At 37.9% G+C, this 13,781-nt stretch overlaps 1 protein-coding gene and 2 long non-coding RNA genes across 7 annotated transcripts in view; all 3 read right to left on the reverse strand.

Annotated features, from left to right (window-relative positions):
• The window catches only part of unc5cb (unc-5 netrin receptor Cb), a 189,489-nt gene extending 187,400 nt beyond the window's left edge, over positions 1–2,089 (reverse strand). Inside the window, exons 1-2 of one of the 3 annotated variants that reach the window (XM_039662011.2) lie at positions 1,725–2,089; positions 1,474–1,622 (exon numbers count right to left, since the gene is read on the reverse strand). In XM_039662011.2, coding sequence (XP_039517945.2) covers positions 1,474–1,594 — 121 coding nt within the window. In that variant the 5' untranslated portion in view covers positions 1,595–1,622; positions 1,725–2,089. Of the gene's footprint in view, positions 1–1,473 lie in introns of all 3 variants that reach the window. The other 2 variants (XM_089126524.1, XM_039662012.2) reach the window with 2 other exon arrangements.
• Positions 2,090–3,068: 979 nt separating this feature from the next.
• Positions 3,069–6,280, reverse strand: LOC148969481 (uncharacterized). Its single transcript, XR_016149612.1, has 3 exons — positions 6,004–6,280; positions 5,464–5,675; positions 3,069–3,322 (listed from the first exon to the last, which is right to left on the reverse strand). It is a non-coding gene; the product is annotated as an uncharacterized LOC148969481 (long non-coding RNA).
• A 192-nt stretch (positions 6,281–6,472) lies between these two features.
• On the reverse strand, positions 6,473–13,649 carry LOC120471872 (uncharacterized). Of its 3 annotated transcripts, none has more exons than XR_016149504.1 (4): positions 12,882–13,649; positions 9,371–10,044; positions 9,097–9,175; positions 6,473–8,991 (listed from the first exon to the last, which is right to left on the reverse strand). It is a non-coding gene; the product is annotated as an uncharacterized LOC120471872 (long non-coding RNA). The 3 variants fall into 3 exon arrangements; XR_016149503.1 differs by having other exon boundaries at positions 9,097–9,219; XR_005620860.2 differs by lacking the exon at positions 9,097–9,175 and having other exon boundaries at positions 6,473–7,514.
• Between the last annotated feature and the right edge of the window lie 132 nt (positions 13,650–13,781).

Here is a 13,781-nt window from a genome sequence, read left to right on the forward strand (position 1 = left end):
AATCAAAGCATGCATTTCTGAAAATACAGCAGAAATAGTCAATAAATGAAAACAAATACTTATTTCACTCATAGAAACCGAGAATTTGGGTAAATTGACAATTTAAACGCAACAGCACCATTCAAACAGAACAAGGCCATTAGTGATATTTTGATATGCAAGTACTGCAGTTTTCCCCGTTTCCTTAAAATATTACCGAATTAACTTTTTTTTTTTTAAATTAATGACCTATAATATAAAATATATTAAGTGGAGGATTTAATTATTCAAATGGCAGAAATTCACTCCAGGGGGAGGGACCCTGAGGACATAATTTATATTTTTAAACATGAAAACAAAATCCCACCATGTATGAAATTTGCTATATAGGTTTCCCAATTTATGTAATTAATCTAATGTAAGCCCATTTAAACTCCGTTGCATACGGTATATATATGTATATATATATATACACATCACAAAAAAAAACACACCACAACATGTGATCTCTAATTTACAGCAAATCCGTATGAAAATCAACGCGGATCAAATACTCGTATCCTTTAAAAGCAGAAAGCACAACACAAATGCCCTGTAAAAAAATTCAGCATTCACAACAGGACTGAAGACATTAACAAGCACGATAAGCGCTTCGGGAAGGTCAGTGTCTGCGCATAAACAACGACAAATTGAACAAACGTCGCTGCGCTCATGTCTAATGTTCTCAAACACACTCCTGCTTTTGTTCAGCCAGAAGAGCAGAAGACAAAGTTTTCTCAAGTAATGACCTCACTATGAGCTCATACCTAGTATTAAGGCCAAATGTCAATCATCCACATAATATGATATTCAATATAAAGAAATGTAAACAACTGTGACAATATTGGCTCAAACATAAAAACCAATATCGTAATCATATATGTAGGCTACATATCACCATTAATAAACAAAACTAGAGCAACCAATATAACAACATTGATAATAATATTATATTATATTGTTGAACATATACACCCTAAAAAATGACGTGTTGTGGACAAATATATAAACATATATTAATTACATTTTTGAACCCAAAGATTTAGACTATTTTTGTAGACTAAGAGTGTAGACAAATCTGATCTTGCGCAAATGGATTACAAAATTATTCCAACAGAGAATCGCGGAATTTACACACGAGACAAAAACGATCAATTCCCGCTGGCGTGAAATATTAAATTTGATTATCTAAGCAAAATGATTGACTGAATTAATTTCCCCACAGACTCATTATTCACTGAAACCAGACAGTAAGTTAATTAGCACGTCCGTGTAAGTTACAGACAGATCTGTTGTTTTGACAACTTTTCATCCGCAAATCCTGCAAATTATCAGACCAGTAACGTTAATTTAACGAAACTTTATCTCGCTCGTTCAGCAAACTTCCAGTCAGCGATAAAGATCGATATTTCACCTGCCGTTCGTGAATAACAAATACTAAAAGGGTTTTCTTACCTTGAGCCGCCCCGATGTTGATAAGCAATAAAATACTAAAAATCAACACAGTGACCATCTGCGGTAAGAATCCCGATCCGCCTCGTTCTCCTCTCGCAGTCTTTTGACTTCTTCCCATCATATAAACAGTCGAACAAGAAAAAATTCCGCTGTCAGGTGAAATAATCAGATAAAGGTGTTGTTTATAGCAAAACCAAGGACTGTCGCGTTATTTGCGGGGGGAAATATTGGTCGAATCCGTTGGTTTTTACCTCAGCGCACTCTTCTTCTGACAGTCAGCGGCCACCAACGCCCGTCAAACACATATGTTTGGGATTAAATATCCTCGGTTTTACCTCTTCTGAGCAGTTTTCTCTCAAGGCTTCGCGAAAATTAGCCGTCAATAGGTCTTAAAAATCAGTTTTCCTGAGGTGAGTTCATGTTCAGGATCGGCGTCTGTCAGTTGAAGTTCCTCCAGCGCGTGCTCGCCGCGTTCTGATGGAGAGTTGAAGAGGCGCGCGGATCCTAGCGCGAGACACCGGCGCTCCAGCCAATCCGGACGCGCTCCGAGTCTAGGGTGAAGAAAACCAGGTGCGGGCGCGCGGAGCGGGTGTTAACCTTGTGTGTCTGTGTGTGTTATCAAATCAGATTTATGGTTAGGGCAGAACTCTTGTTTTCACACGTCATTTAGAACTGTTTTGTTCTGTTTCGATTAGGATAAGTTTTCTGCGCATGATTAGCATAATCTCAGCACAGATAAATACTGTAGAATGAGGGACATATACACACATACACTCTCTCTCTCTCTCTCTCACACACACACACACACACACATTCTCTCTCTCACACACACACACACTCACATTCACACTCATTATCACACACACATTCTCAAAGCACTCACATGCACACACACTCTCTCTCACACACACCCTCACACACAAAGACATACACATTCTCTGTCACACACATACAAACTCACATATACACAAAGACACACTCACTCACACACTCATATATATATATATATATACAAAAAATCATTTCTTTATTTTGTAATTTGCAACGATGGTCAGTGGAGAATGTTTGTGATGTGAAACCCACACTGGGAGGTTTGAGAAGGACTTTATTGAGGTTAATGTTTTACTCCTGGTTCTGATCCACGACACTGAATCAACAAGAGGAAAACAAACCTCTGTGGAATCTAATCAACGAAACCTTTAACGACGTTTGCTTTGCTTATCACTGCCCTCCTGTTATTCGTTCAGCGCTGCTAATTACCCAAAGCATGCTCTCGTCAGAAGGCATGATCGATAATTATGACAGGAAGAAAACCACTAACCATGATAACTGAAGTGATCCTGCAAACCCAGGCCGAGCCCGTCTCTGAGCTCACGATAACAGTGTGTGTGTGTGTGTGTGTGTCGACCTCATCAGTCTCTATCTGCAGGTGTTCTTGCATCAAGTCTACATATGATGGATGATGATGTCATCACACACACAATCTCTCTCACACATACACACACATATACACGCCCACATACACACTTTATGCTTGTTTGTAAACATGCATGAGATCAGACTCTTCTGCAGTTGTGTGTGTGAGAGAGATCAGACTCTTCTGCAGTTGTGTGTGTGTGAGAGATCAGACTCTTCTGCAGGTGTTCTTCCATCGTGTCTCTGCATGTGCCCGTATGATGATGTCATGTCCTCATGGTTCCGGATTGCTGACCTCAGTGTGTCGGGTTCATCCTCAGTTTGAAGAGATCTAGGAACCCGGAGAACTGCTGAACCCAGTCCTGGAGCGAGACTCGGACCCTCGGGTTTAGGCAGTTCAGCTCTTCAGTGGATTCACATGATGAAGCATCCGCTAAATGGCCAGTAAAGTAAACAGAGTTCATTTCAGTTCCAGTTTTACACAGAATGCATGGTCACTAAAGACACACGCTTGTCATGTTTTTCCATTTGATTTATGCATCCTCACATTTTCTATGTGAACAGGCTCTGTAAATATTATGCAATTCTATAATGTTTAGCGATGGAGTTAATGCTGTTTACAGCAGGTCTTCTGGACCGCCTTTAATCTTGGTGAGTGACACCTCAGAAACCCGTTTACTTGGGTGGGGTTAACATCATGGGTGGCCTCCTGTGGAATCTCATAAAGGGAACTAAGGAAAGCGCTTTCCGGGGCTTTCCGTCAGCATGCGACTGTAAAATTGAAAGTTTCCATACTATATACGGTTAATAACTGCGATAGATGTAATATTAACAGTTTTTTACAATCACTTTGATAATATTTTCAGAACCTCGATGTCATTTTTCTAAACTTTAGGCACAAAACACACAACGGTTATCACACAGAACATTGCATTGTGCGTTCACATCTTTAAAGAAATCTTGCACATGCACAATCATTGGTTCAATAAACAAATTTACTGTGAAATATCATTGAAACATAACTATAGATCACACACACATACACACATACAAGCAACCGATAGTTTCACTGTAATTGTTCTTACAATCATTAAATATTGTAGAACAAAATCAGAGATCCAGGTTTCAACATGGCACTACATGTACAGTAAACACATCTCTGTAAATCACTGCAGTCGTAGAGAGAATACACACAGATGAATCATTGAACAAAGTGTGTGATATATTGATGCAAAACACTACAGTAAACACAACAGAGGTTTGTTGGAATCAAAAATATATAATATTAGGCTACATCCATGGATATTGTAGTCTAATTGGTTCATGCTCCACGCTAATCGGTGACAATGAATCTCGTTATCTTGAAACTTTCATGATTTACTGTAAAGTTGAAGATTGTTTGTCTGCATTAAAAGTAACGCAACAGTTCTGATCATTGTGAGCAGTTGTGTCAGATCACTGTAAGGAAATGAATAGACACTCATTTGAGATGTAATGTGTGAATTTTTGCCTTTTGAGATAGTCGTACTGTGATGTTCAGTTGTGTCGTATTGAACAGGGGATTTATGTTGAATGAACAAATGATCTGAGTTTTATGTGTAGTCTATCCAAGCAATTGAGAAATGGTTTGAGTTTTGAAAAATGTGCATTTTGATCATTGGTTGTGAGAAAAATGACATCAAGGTTCTGAATATAGTAACAAAGTGATTGTGAAACTGTAATGTAGTTTTACAGTAAAATAGAGTAAACAGAGTTTTTGGAAGTGAAAAAGAACAAGTCGTATAATTTACAGGGGAAAAATGTCAATTGACATTCCCAGAATTCCCTGTGTGACGCTTTTAGTTGAAATATCGTCAGTTTTTCGTAGTTTTCATTGCATTTTTTTAAATTTCAGGAATGATGATGTTTAGCGTTTGTGTGAATGACGATTATTCACCTTATTACTGCAACTTTCTCAGCTTGTGATGAGCTGTGATTGATCATGTGACTCTCATCACCGCTGTGATTGGTTCTAGTATTTCAATGGGATGGTAAATTAACATATCAGTTAATGAAATACGGTATTTTACTGTAAATTTAACTTACATCTGCAAAACCTCAAATGTTGCTACCATGTTTTTTACAGTAACTTGCTATAGCCACAGATGGCCGTGTATTTTTTACCATAAATATAATATATTTTTTATTTTATTTTTTACAGCGTATGGTCACCCTTAGTTTGGCCACAATGGAACAATAGAGGGCAGGAAAACACACCGCATCCCGAGCAAGCATTAAGTGCCACATGTTGTTCATCTTTTAAAAACAACATATATCTTTTATGTCCAGATTTTTTTTAGCTTTACAACTTTGAAATGATACAATTCTCCAAAGTAATATCAAAATGTCAGAGGTCTCAGTCAGCAAAGAGCAACACCAGCTCAGATGGCCTTAATTCTCTCTCGCCCCGAGGTTCGGCTCTGTAATATCTCTGTTTTTGGGGGGCCGTTTTTATGAACCCACTTTGATGACCTATTCCCATCACGGCCCCAAAAGAAACACGGCCCCCGAGAGAGCTGGGAAAAGAACATGTACCGAGTCTCCAAGACTAATGTCCCCCGCTGCACTCATTCGGCACCAGAAGTGACACGCCGTGACATCATTTCCTCCCCTTACTCTTCTCTGTACGGAGCTGCAGCGTCTCTTTATTCTTCAGCTCTACAGAGTCGTCTGGCCTGTAATCCTCATCACTGCTTCTTAAGTCCAGCGTAACGACGGACTGGATTGGTTGCCCTTAAAGGTGGACTCTTTGTGACACACATTTAAGACATTTCATGGACATTATCAAGACTTACAGCATATATATATATATATATATACTCCCATTTAAAAGTAAAAAAAAAAAATACATGAATGAATACTTTTATTCAGCAAGGACACATGAAACTGGTTAAAAGTGACAGTAAAGACGTTATTGTATGTCGTAATCGAAGATTTATGAAAAATAAAATTGAATAAAATAAATCCAATTGATGTTGAATTGAAATAAAAATAAAATGTTTCCACAAAAACATAAATTATTGTTTAAAGGAGTAGTTCACTTTAAAAAAAAACTTTTGCTGATAATTTACTCACCCCCATGTCATCCAAGATGTCCATGTCTTTCTTTCTTCAGTGGAAAAGAAATTCAGGTTTTTGATGAAAACATTCCAGGATTTTCTCCATATAATGGACTTCAATGGGGACCAAACGGTTCAAAGTCCAAAAGACAGTTTCAGTGCAAACTGTTCAAAGGGCTCTAGACGATGAATAAGGGTCTTATCAAGTGAAATGATCGCTCATTTAATAAATAAATAACAAAGTTTAAGTTTTATAAGCTCAAATGCTCGCCTTGCTCTGTTCTGTGATGCGTGTTCGTGACTCTCCTGTTCGAACTCGTTCATCAAAGTGAACGAATCTTTTTCTGAGTCAATTCGTTCGTTGAATGAACCATATATCTCGGAAAAAGATTTGTTCATTTTGATGAACGAGTTCGAACAGGAGAGTCGCGAACACGCATCACAGAACAGAGCAAGGCGAGCATTTGAGCTTATAAAACTTAAACTTTGTTATTTATTTATTAAACGAGCGATCGTTTCGCTTGATAAGACCCTTATTCATCGTCTGGAATCGTTTAAAGCCCTTTGAACAGTTTGCACTGAAACTGGAGTAATGATGCTGGAAATTCACAGGAATAAATGACACTTTACTGTACAGTACACTCACATAGAAAATAGATATTTTAAATGTCAGTATTTTTACTGTATTTTTGCTCAAATAAATACAGCTTTGGTGAGCAGCTCAAAGACATTAAAAAATTACACCAAACCACAAAGATGAATTAATTCAGACATGTTTATCTTCTATTTTAGTTTCAGGCGTAGATGAGAAACGATCTTCAGTCTGTAAATAAACGGCAGTAATGCTGAGATGAGAGAAAGCGTGACCGCTGCGTCGACTCGTCTCGTTTTTGTGGCATGAACAATGATGTCGGAGAGAATCTGACATCTCGTGGCGTTTCACTCTGAATTACCAGCGGGAGGGAAATTGCTTTTTTTGCTGATGGGCCTGAGAGAACATTATCTATTACTCATGGAAACAGATTCAAACTTGACCAAACTATGATTACAGTATTTCCTTCCCTGTGTTATTATTATGCTAATTCGTGATGCTTGGTAAATGCAGTGTGTGTGAGAATATAGATTTTTTTTATTTGCTTTGCAGTATTAAAATTAAAATCAGGAGTTGGGAAAGTGACTATAAAGTGCTGTGGGTTTACTCTAACGAAGCACACTGATTGATTACTCTAAATGTGGAGTGGTTTGACTTACTCCTCCAACTATAGCTATGTTTGGCTGACCTCTTAATGTAAGCGTATATGTATTTCCACGACTGATGCTCTGCCTGTTTTTTGTCTTTTGTGAGACACTAGTATTTTTTTTAAGTATGAGATTGATTGGGCTTCAAACCTAATGGCTCTGGTTGGTATTTTACTGTCAGTGCAGATATTTCAAGCGAATGGCCCTTTAACAAATTCTGTAGCGAAAGCACATCGTAATGTCACAGAAGCTCGTCCAGTTCTTCAGTAACTAATGGCGGCCGCAGACCTAAGAGGGAGAAAGCTGAATTAATTCAGATGGTCCTGACGTTCATGCATAAATAAGGCATTTAGTGCTCTTTGCATATGCCCGTTTAGTTTTTTATTGATATGGCGGTAAAACTGTTAAGAATCCATTATGCTTTAATTAATTGGGCTGATATTAATCAGAGAAGAAAAGCAGAAACAGTGAACAAACAGACTGAGCGTGTTTTTAGCAGCGATTCTCAAATCCAGAAACGGGTTCTGATCAAACGACCACAATTAACTCATCAGGGTTTAAATGTCAAAGGTCGTTTGTACAGTTAAACTTCAAGGTTTTAGGTGTAAATTCATCGAATCAGAACAAGAACTATACACTTTTAAAGAAAAAAACAAGTCAACTTTAGGTTATTTCTATAGAAATAGAGTTTTATCTATTCTATATAGAGTTTAGTTCAGTGTTGATTTAATTTCAGTGTTGATTCAGTTCGGTTCAGTGTTGATTCAGTTCAGTTCAGTGTTGATTCAGTGTAGTTCAGTGTTGATTCAGTTCAGTTCAGTCTTGATTCAGTTTAGTTCAGTCTTGATTTAGTTCAGTTCAGTGTTGATTCAGTTTAGTTCAGTGTTGATTCAGTTCAGTTCAGTCTTGATTTAGTTCAGTTCAGTGTTGATTCAGTTTAGTTCAGTGTTGATTCAGTTCAGTTCAGTCTTGATTTAGTTCAGTTCAGTGTTGATTCAGTTCAGTTCAGTCTTGATTCAGTTCAGTGTTGATTCAGTTCAATTCAGTCTTGATTCAGTTCAGTGTTAATTTAGTTCAATTCATTGTTGATTCAGTTCAATTCAGTTCAGTGTTGATTTAAGTTCAGTGATGATTCGGTTCATTTCAGTCTTGATTCAGTTCAATTCAGTGTTGATTCAGTTCAGTTCAGCGTTAATTTAGTTCAATTCATTGTTGATTCAGTTCAATTCAGTTCAGTGTTGATTTAAGTTCAGTGATGATTCAGTTCAATTCAGTCTTGATTTAGTTCAGTCTTGATTTAGTTCAGTTCAGTGTTGATTTAGTGTAGTTCAGTGTTGATTCAGTTCAGTTCAGTCTTGATTCAGTTCAGTGTTGATTCAGTTCAATTAAGTGTTGATTCAGTTCAGCGTTAATTTAGTTCAATTCATTGTTGATTCAGTTCAATTCAGTTCAGTGTTGATTTAAGTTCAGTGATGATTCAGTTCAATTCAGTCTTGATTTAGTTCTGTGTTGATTTAGTTCAGTTCAGTGTTGATTCAGTTCAGTTCAGTGTTGATTCAGTTCAGTGTTGATTCAGTTCAGTTCAGTCTTGATTCAGTTTAGTATTGATTCAGTTCAATTCAGTGTTGATTCAGTTCAGCGTTAATTTAGTTCAATTCATTGTTGATTCAGTTCAATTCAGTTCAGTGTTGATTTAAGTTCAGTGTTGATTCAGTTCAATTCAGTCTTGATTTAGTTCAGTGTTGATTCAGTTCAGTTCAAAAAACTGTGCAAAAGATCATAAATTATGAGAAGAAACGAAGACAACAGTGTCGTTTTTAAAATCAATTAGTTTAAATACAAGGCAGGCCACGTAAATGAGCTCACGTACAGCTTTCCTGTAGCTCAAACAGTCGGGCGCCAGCGCTTGCAACGCCACATCATGTGTTCGATTCCCAAGATAACAGGAACTGATAAGAGCGTAAATGTGTGGCTTGAAACGCAATGTAAGTTGCTTTGGATAAAAGTGTTGGCAGAATGCATGGTGCAACAGGGATAAACATGTTGGATGAGCTAATAATAATGCATTAATGTTGACTTTCTTACGATACTAAGATGTAATATCTAAACCTTGATGACAAATCAAAGTTAAAGCGCAAACTCACCCCTCAGAACTGATGCTCTCCTCCAGTCAGATCTGTCCGTCAGCGTCCGCTAATGATGAAAGGCCCGTCAGTCACCGCCGCGACAGCTCTTCCCCTCCGCTAACAAAGACATTAAGCGTCCCAGTGAATGATGGGCGTCCTCCGTCTCTGAGTTCAGGCCGGTGTTGTGAAGTGAAACAGAAGTCAGGGAATCCGTCTTTGACACGCGGTGCTAAAATCACATTTAAATTGGAGATTTATTCTGCCCATAAACCTCGTCTCCATCCCTTTCTAGAGCGTCCTCCGCCCTTTCCCGCGAGAGATCATGCATGGGAAATGAGCAGAGCAGCAGGGGTTAAATCCGGCCCCGAACAACAGAGGATGCTACAAAATCAAGAGGTTTTCATGGCCACGGGCCGACTTCAGCGCCGCTCTTGATATCAGCGTTAAAAGTGATTTGCGGCACCGTATGTGGCAAGGAATCAAAACTTAATTTAGGCAGATAAAGATGCCGTGCGAGAGGCAGATAAAGTGCTGCATCGTGGGCCGGTGCGGACTCTCAGATTTACAGGCCTGCTTTTCTGCCCCATAAACGGCAAGTCTCCTTGCCAGGCGACACAGGGAAATGTTAATGGATTCATTTGTCAAGAAGGGCTTCCGCTTATTTACAGTCCACCTCCATTACGGCGTTTCTCCTGTAAGACAAAAAAATTAAAAATCCAACAGCGAAAGTCAAAATATGGATTTACTGCTCGCCACCGCGCCGAAAACACCCCGACAGAGAGCATTAACATGCTGGATCTGCTGGCCGTCTCACCTCGCCATTACTGTAATCATCACAAGTAATCTCTGTGTAATTTACATAATTGGAGCATTTAAAAGTTGCTCAATAACAGCGCAGAGCAGTGTCTGCAGAATGAGAGGAAAGAGCAGCTTTTACTACATAAAACACTAGGACATTATACTTTACGGTACATTTAAACGAGTAGTCCACTTCAGAATTAATATTTCCTGATAGCACGTCATCCAAGATGTTCATGTGTTTCTTTCTTCAGTGGGAAAGAAATGAAGGTTTTTGATGAAAACATTCCAGGATTTTCTCCATATAATGGACTTCAATGGGGACCAAACGGTTCAAGGTCCAAAAGACAGTTTCAGTGCAAACTGTTTAAAGAGCTTTAAACGATTCCAGACGATGCGATGAATAAGGGTCTTATCAAGCGAAACGATCGCTCATTTAATAAATAAATAACAAAGTTTAAGTTTTATAAGCACAAATGGTCGCCTTGCTCTGTTCTGTGATGCGCGTTCATGACTCTCCAGTTCGAACTCGTTCATCAAAATGAACGAATCTTTTTTCGAGTCATGACTCAAAGAGTCCATGATAAGACCCTTATTCATCGTCTGGTGTCGTTTAAAGCCCTTTGAACAGTTTGCACTGAAACTCTCTTTTGGACCTTGAACCGTTTGGTCCCCATTGAAGTCCATTATATGGAGAAAATCCTGGAATATTTTCACCAAAAACCTGAATTTCTTTTCGACTGAAGAAAGAAAGACATGGACATCTTGGATGACATGGGGGTGAGTAAATTATCAGCAAACGTTTTTTTTAAAAGTGAACTACTCCTTTAAATAAAACAGGATTATTTTTCTGACCCCATTGACAGATATTTGTTATTGTTTTAAGCACATACTCACTTCATATACATTTTTCAGAAAATAAGATTTAATATCTTCACTCATTTTAAGTAAACATATCTTGATGCAACAATGTTTAGATATTTGTACTGGAAAACAAGATAAAAATACAGAATCACCGCACATTATTATCCATAAAAACATCTTCCTTCAGACACTGTACACCACGCAACGAGTGAAATCAAGTCCTGCTGTTAAATATTGAAAAAACTTCACATTACAGAAGCAAAACAGCATTTCATTTAGTCTTTAAAATGTTGTTTAGCAGCAACTGTGTTTGAATGAGTCATCCTCACACACACGATTCAGTGCCATATGGGATCCTCTGAATAGTTAGAAAAAGCTTCATTTTCATTCCAACCTTTGATTTTGGATATATTGCATAATGAAATCAAACATTCCTCTCACACATTTTGGGATATAATCCATACACACTTTTCATCATGCCAGGAGTTTTACGATTATTGAAATGGACGTTCAGAAAACTGGAGCAGCGGCTCGGCCCTTTAAATGATGCGATCAATCATCCTGTGCGACTACTGTTTCCAGGTCACCTGTAGATCCCGGGACACCTGTGGGCGGAGCGAGGACACACACACACACACACACGTCTCCAACAGAGACACAAGGACACACAGCAACACTTGCTCGCTTATATTACTATTTGAATTGTGCTTTATACAGACGAAAAGACACTTGTGTTTCGCTGATGCATTGCATCATCTCCTTGTTTAAATCATATTTAAAATCAGTTTTTATTAAATTTAAAAAAAAAATGTTATCTGTTATGTTTTTATCTCATAATTGAGTGATAAAGTGTTATAAAGTCAGAACTGTGAGATATAAACTCTTTACATCAGAATTGGACATTATAACTTGCAATTACAAGTTTATATCTCACAATTTTGACTTTATCTCTCAGAATTACTCGTTATAAAGTCAAAATTGTGAGGTATAAGCTCGTAATTGTGAGATAAAAAGTCGCAATTATCTTATAAAATGTTTTATTCTGTGGCAAAAACAAACTTTAATAGTTATGCATGGATTCAAGACTACACACGTGACACGTGACGGTTAACTGGTAACACTGAGTTCACTTAATGCACAAAATATAGAAAAATAATTTAATATAGAATATTTTAATATAGAATTGGAAAAGTTCGGTCAAAAGTTTGGGGTTGCGCTCAAGGCTGCATTTATTTGTTTAAAAATACAGTGAAATATTATTGCAGTGTAAAATAACTCTTTTCTATGTGAATATACAGTAAAGTGTAATTTATTCCTGAATGTTCATCATCATTACTCCAGTCTTCAGAGTCACATGACCCTTCAGAAATCACTCTAATATGAGGATCTGATGCTCAAGGCACATTTATGATTATTATCAGTGTTGAACAGAGTTCATATTTTTGTGGAAACTAATACATTGATTTTTTCAGGATTCTTTGATGAATAGAAAGCTCAGTTTAACGCGTTCTTAACGAATAAACGTATTAAAATGACAGACTCAAAGCTTTGAACAGGTACAGCATGTTCCCGTCTGTGAGAACTCGTTTATATTCATTCATTTCCGTAATCAGGTTTTCTGAGTAACATTAATACGGCTGTGTTTAGCATGTGTGTGTTCATCTGACTGCGTGACTTCAGCCCGAAGCAAAGACAGTGCGAGATGAGCTCCTGCCAAACTTCAGCATCAGGGTTAGCAGTTTGTTATAGCAAACAGCAGTAAATAGTACTCAGGGTCCTTATGGGCGGATGTGTGTGTGTGTGTGTGTGTGTGTGATTGATGAAGAGCAAACAGATCATTATGTTGAGTCAGTGTGTTTGTGTTTACCTCGCTGGACTAATGAGCCCGTCCTGTGTCTCCATCCCATCATGAGACGCCGCGTGTCCCAGTGAAGATCAGCGGTGGCCTCTTCATGGAAGAACAAGCGAGTGTTTGAACGATGACCTCCCGCGACCCTCATCATGTGAAGCTCCGAGAGGAACAGCACGAGTCGATATCAGAGTCTCCGTGACCTTTAGAAGAACATGAAAGCTTTCTGTTTATTTCTAATACTGACGCCCACCATACATGCGTGCCGATAACTCTGAAGACTTGTGTAACGCTCACTCCTCCTCAGCGCTGTCGAGTGCATCCTTAATACACACACACACACTCACCTGCCTCCAAACGACCTGACCTCTGATTCAGAGCGAGGGCAATCCTCTAGAGATCCTGAAGAAAGAAGAAGCCTTCAGGAAACAGAAACGACAGCGCTTCAGTCGCTCACTCGCTTCTCCAGGAGAAATAAATCTCCCGTTTCTCCACACATCTCCCGCGCGTCTCATCTGGAGCTCAAGCGAGGAGCAGCTCGAGAGTTCACAAGACAAACAATGTCTCAATGTGCAGAGAATCATTCATATTTATACAGTTAATTCATTAAATATTAATACACTCTAAAAAAAAAAGTTTGGGTCAAATATGGACAAACCCAGATGTTGGGTTAAAAATGTATTAAAAAATGTACAGCTGAAAGTGAAAGTTGGGTTAAAATTTTAAATTACATTTTTAACCCAACATTTTGGGTTTGTCTATATTTGACCCAAATTTAAATATTTATTTATTTGTTTAATAAATATGTATTAATTTATGTGTTTATGATAATATTTATTTATTAGATATTTAATTCATATTTTTATATAATTAATTTTAATTTATTAAATATGTATTTAATTTATTAGATATTTAATT

Source organism: Pimephales promelas, chromosome 23, assembly GCF_988280905.1.
Source record: "Pimephales promelas chromosome 23, fPimPro1.hap1.1, whole genome shotgun sequence".
NCBI lineage: Eukaryota > Metazoa > Chordata > Actinopteri > Cypriniformes > Leuciscidae > Pimephales > Pimephales promelas.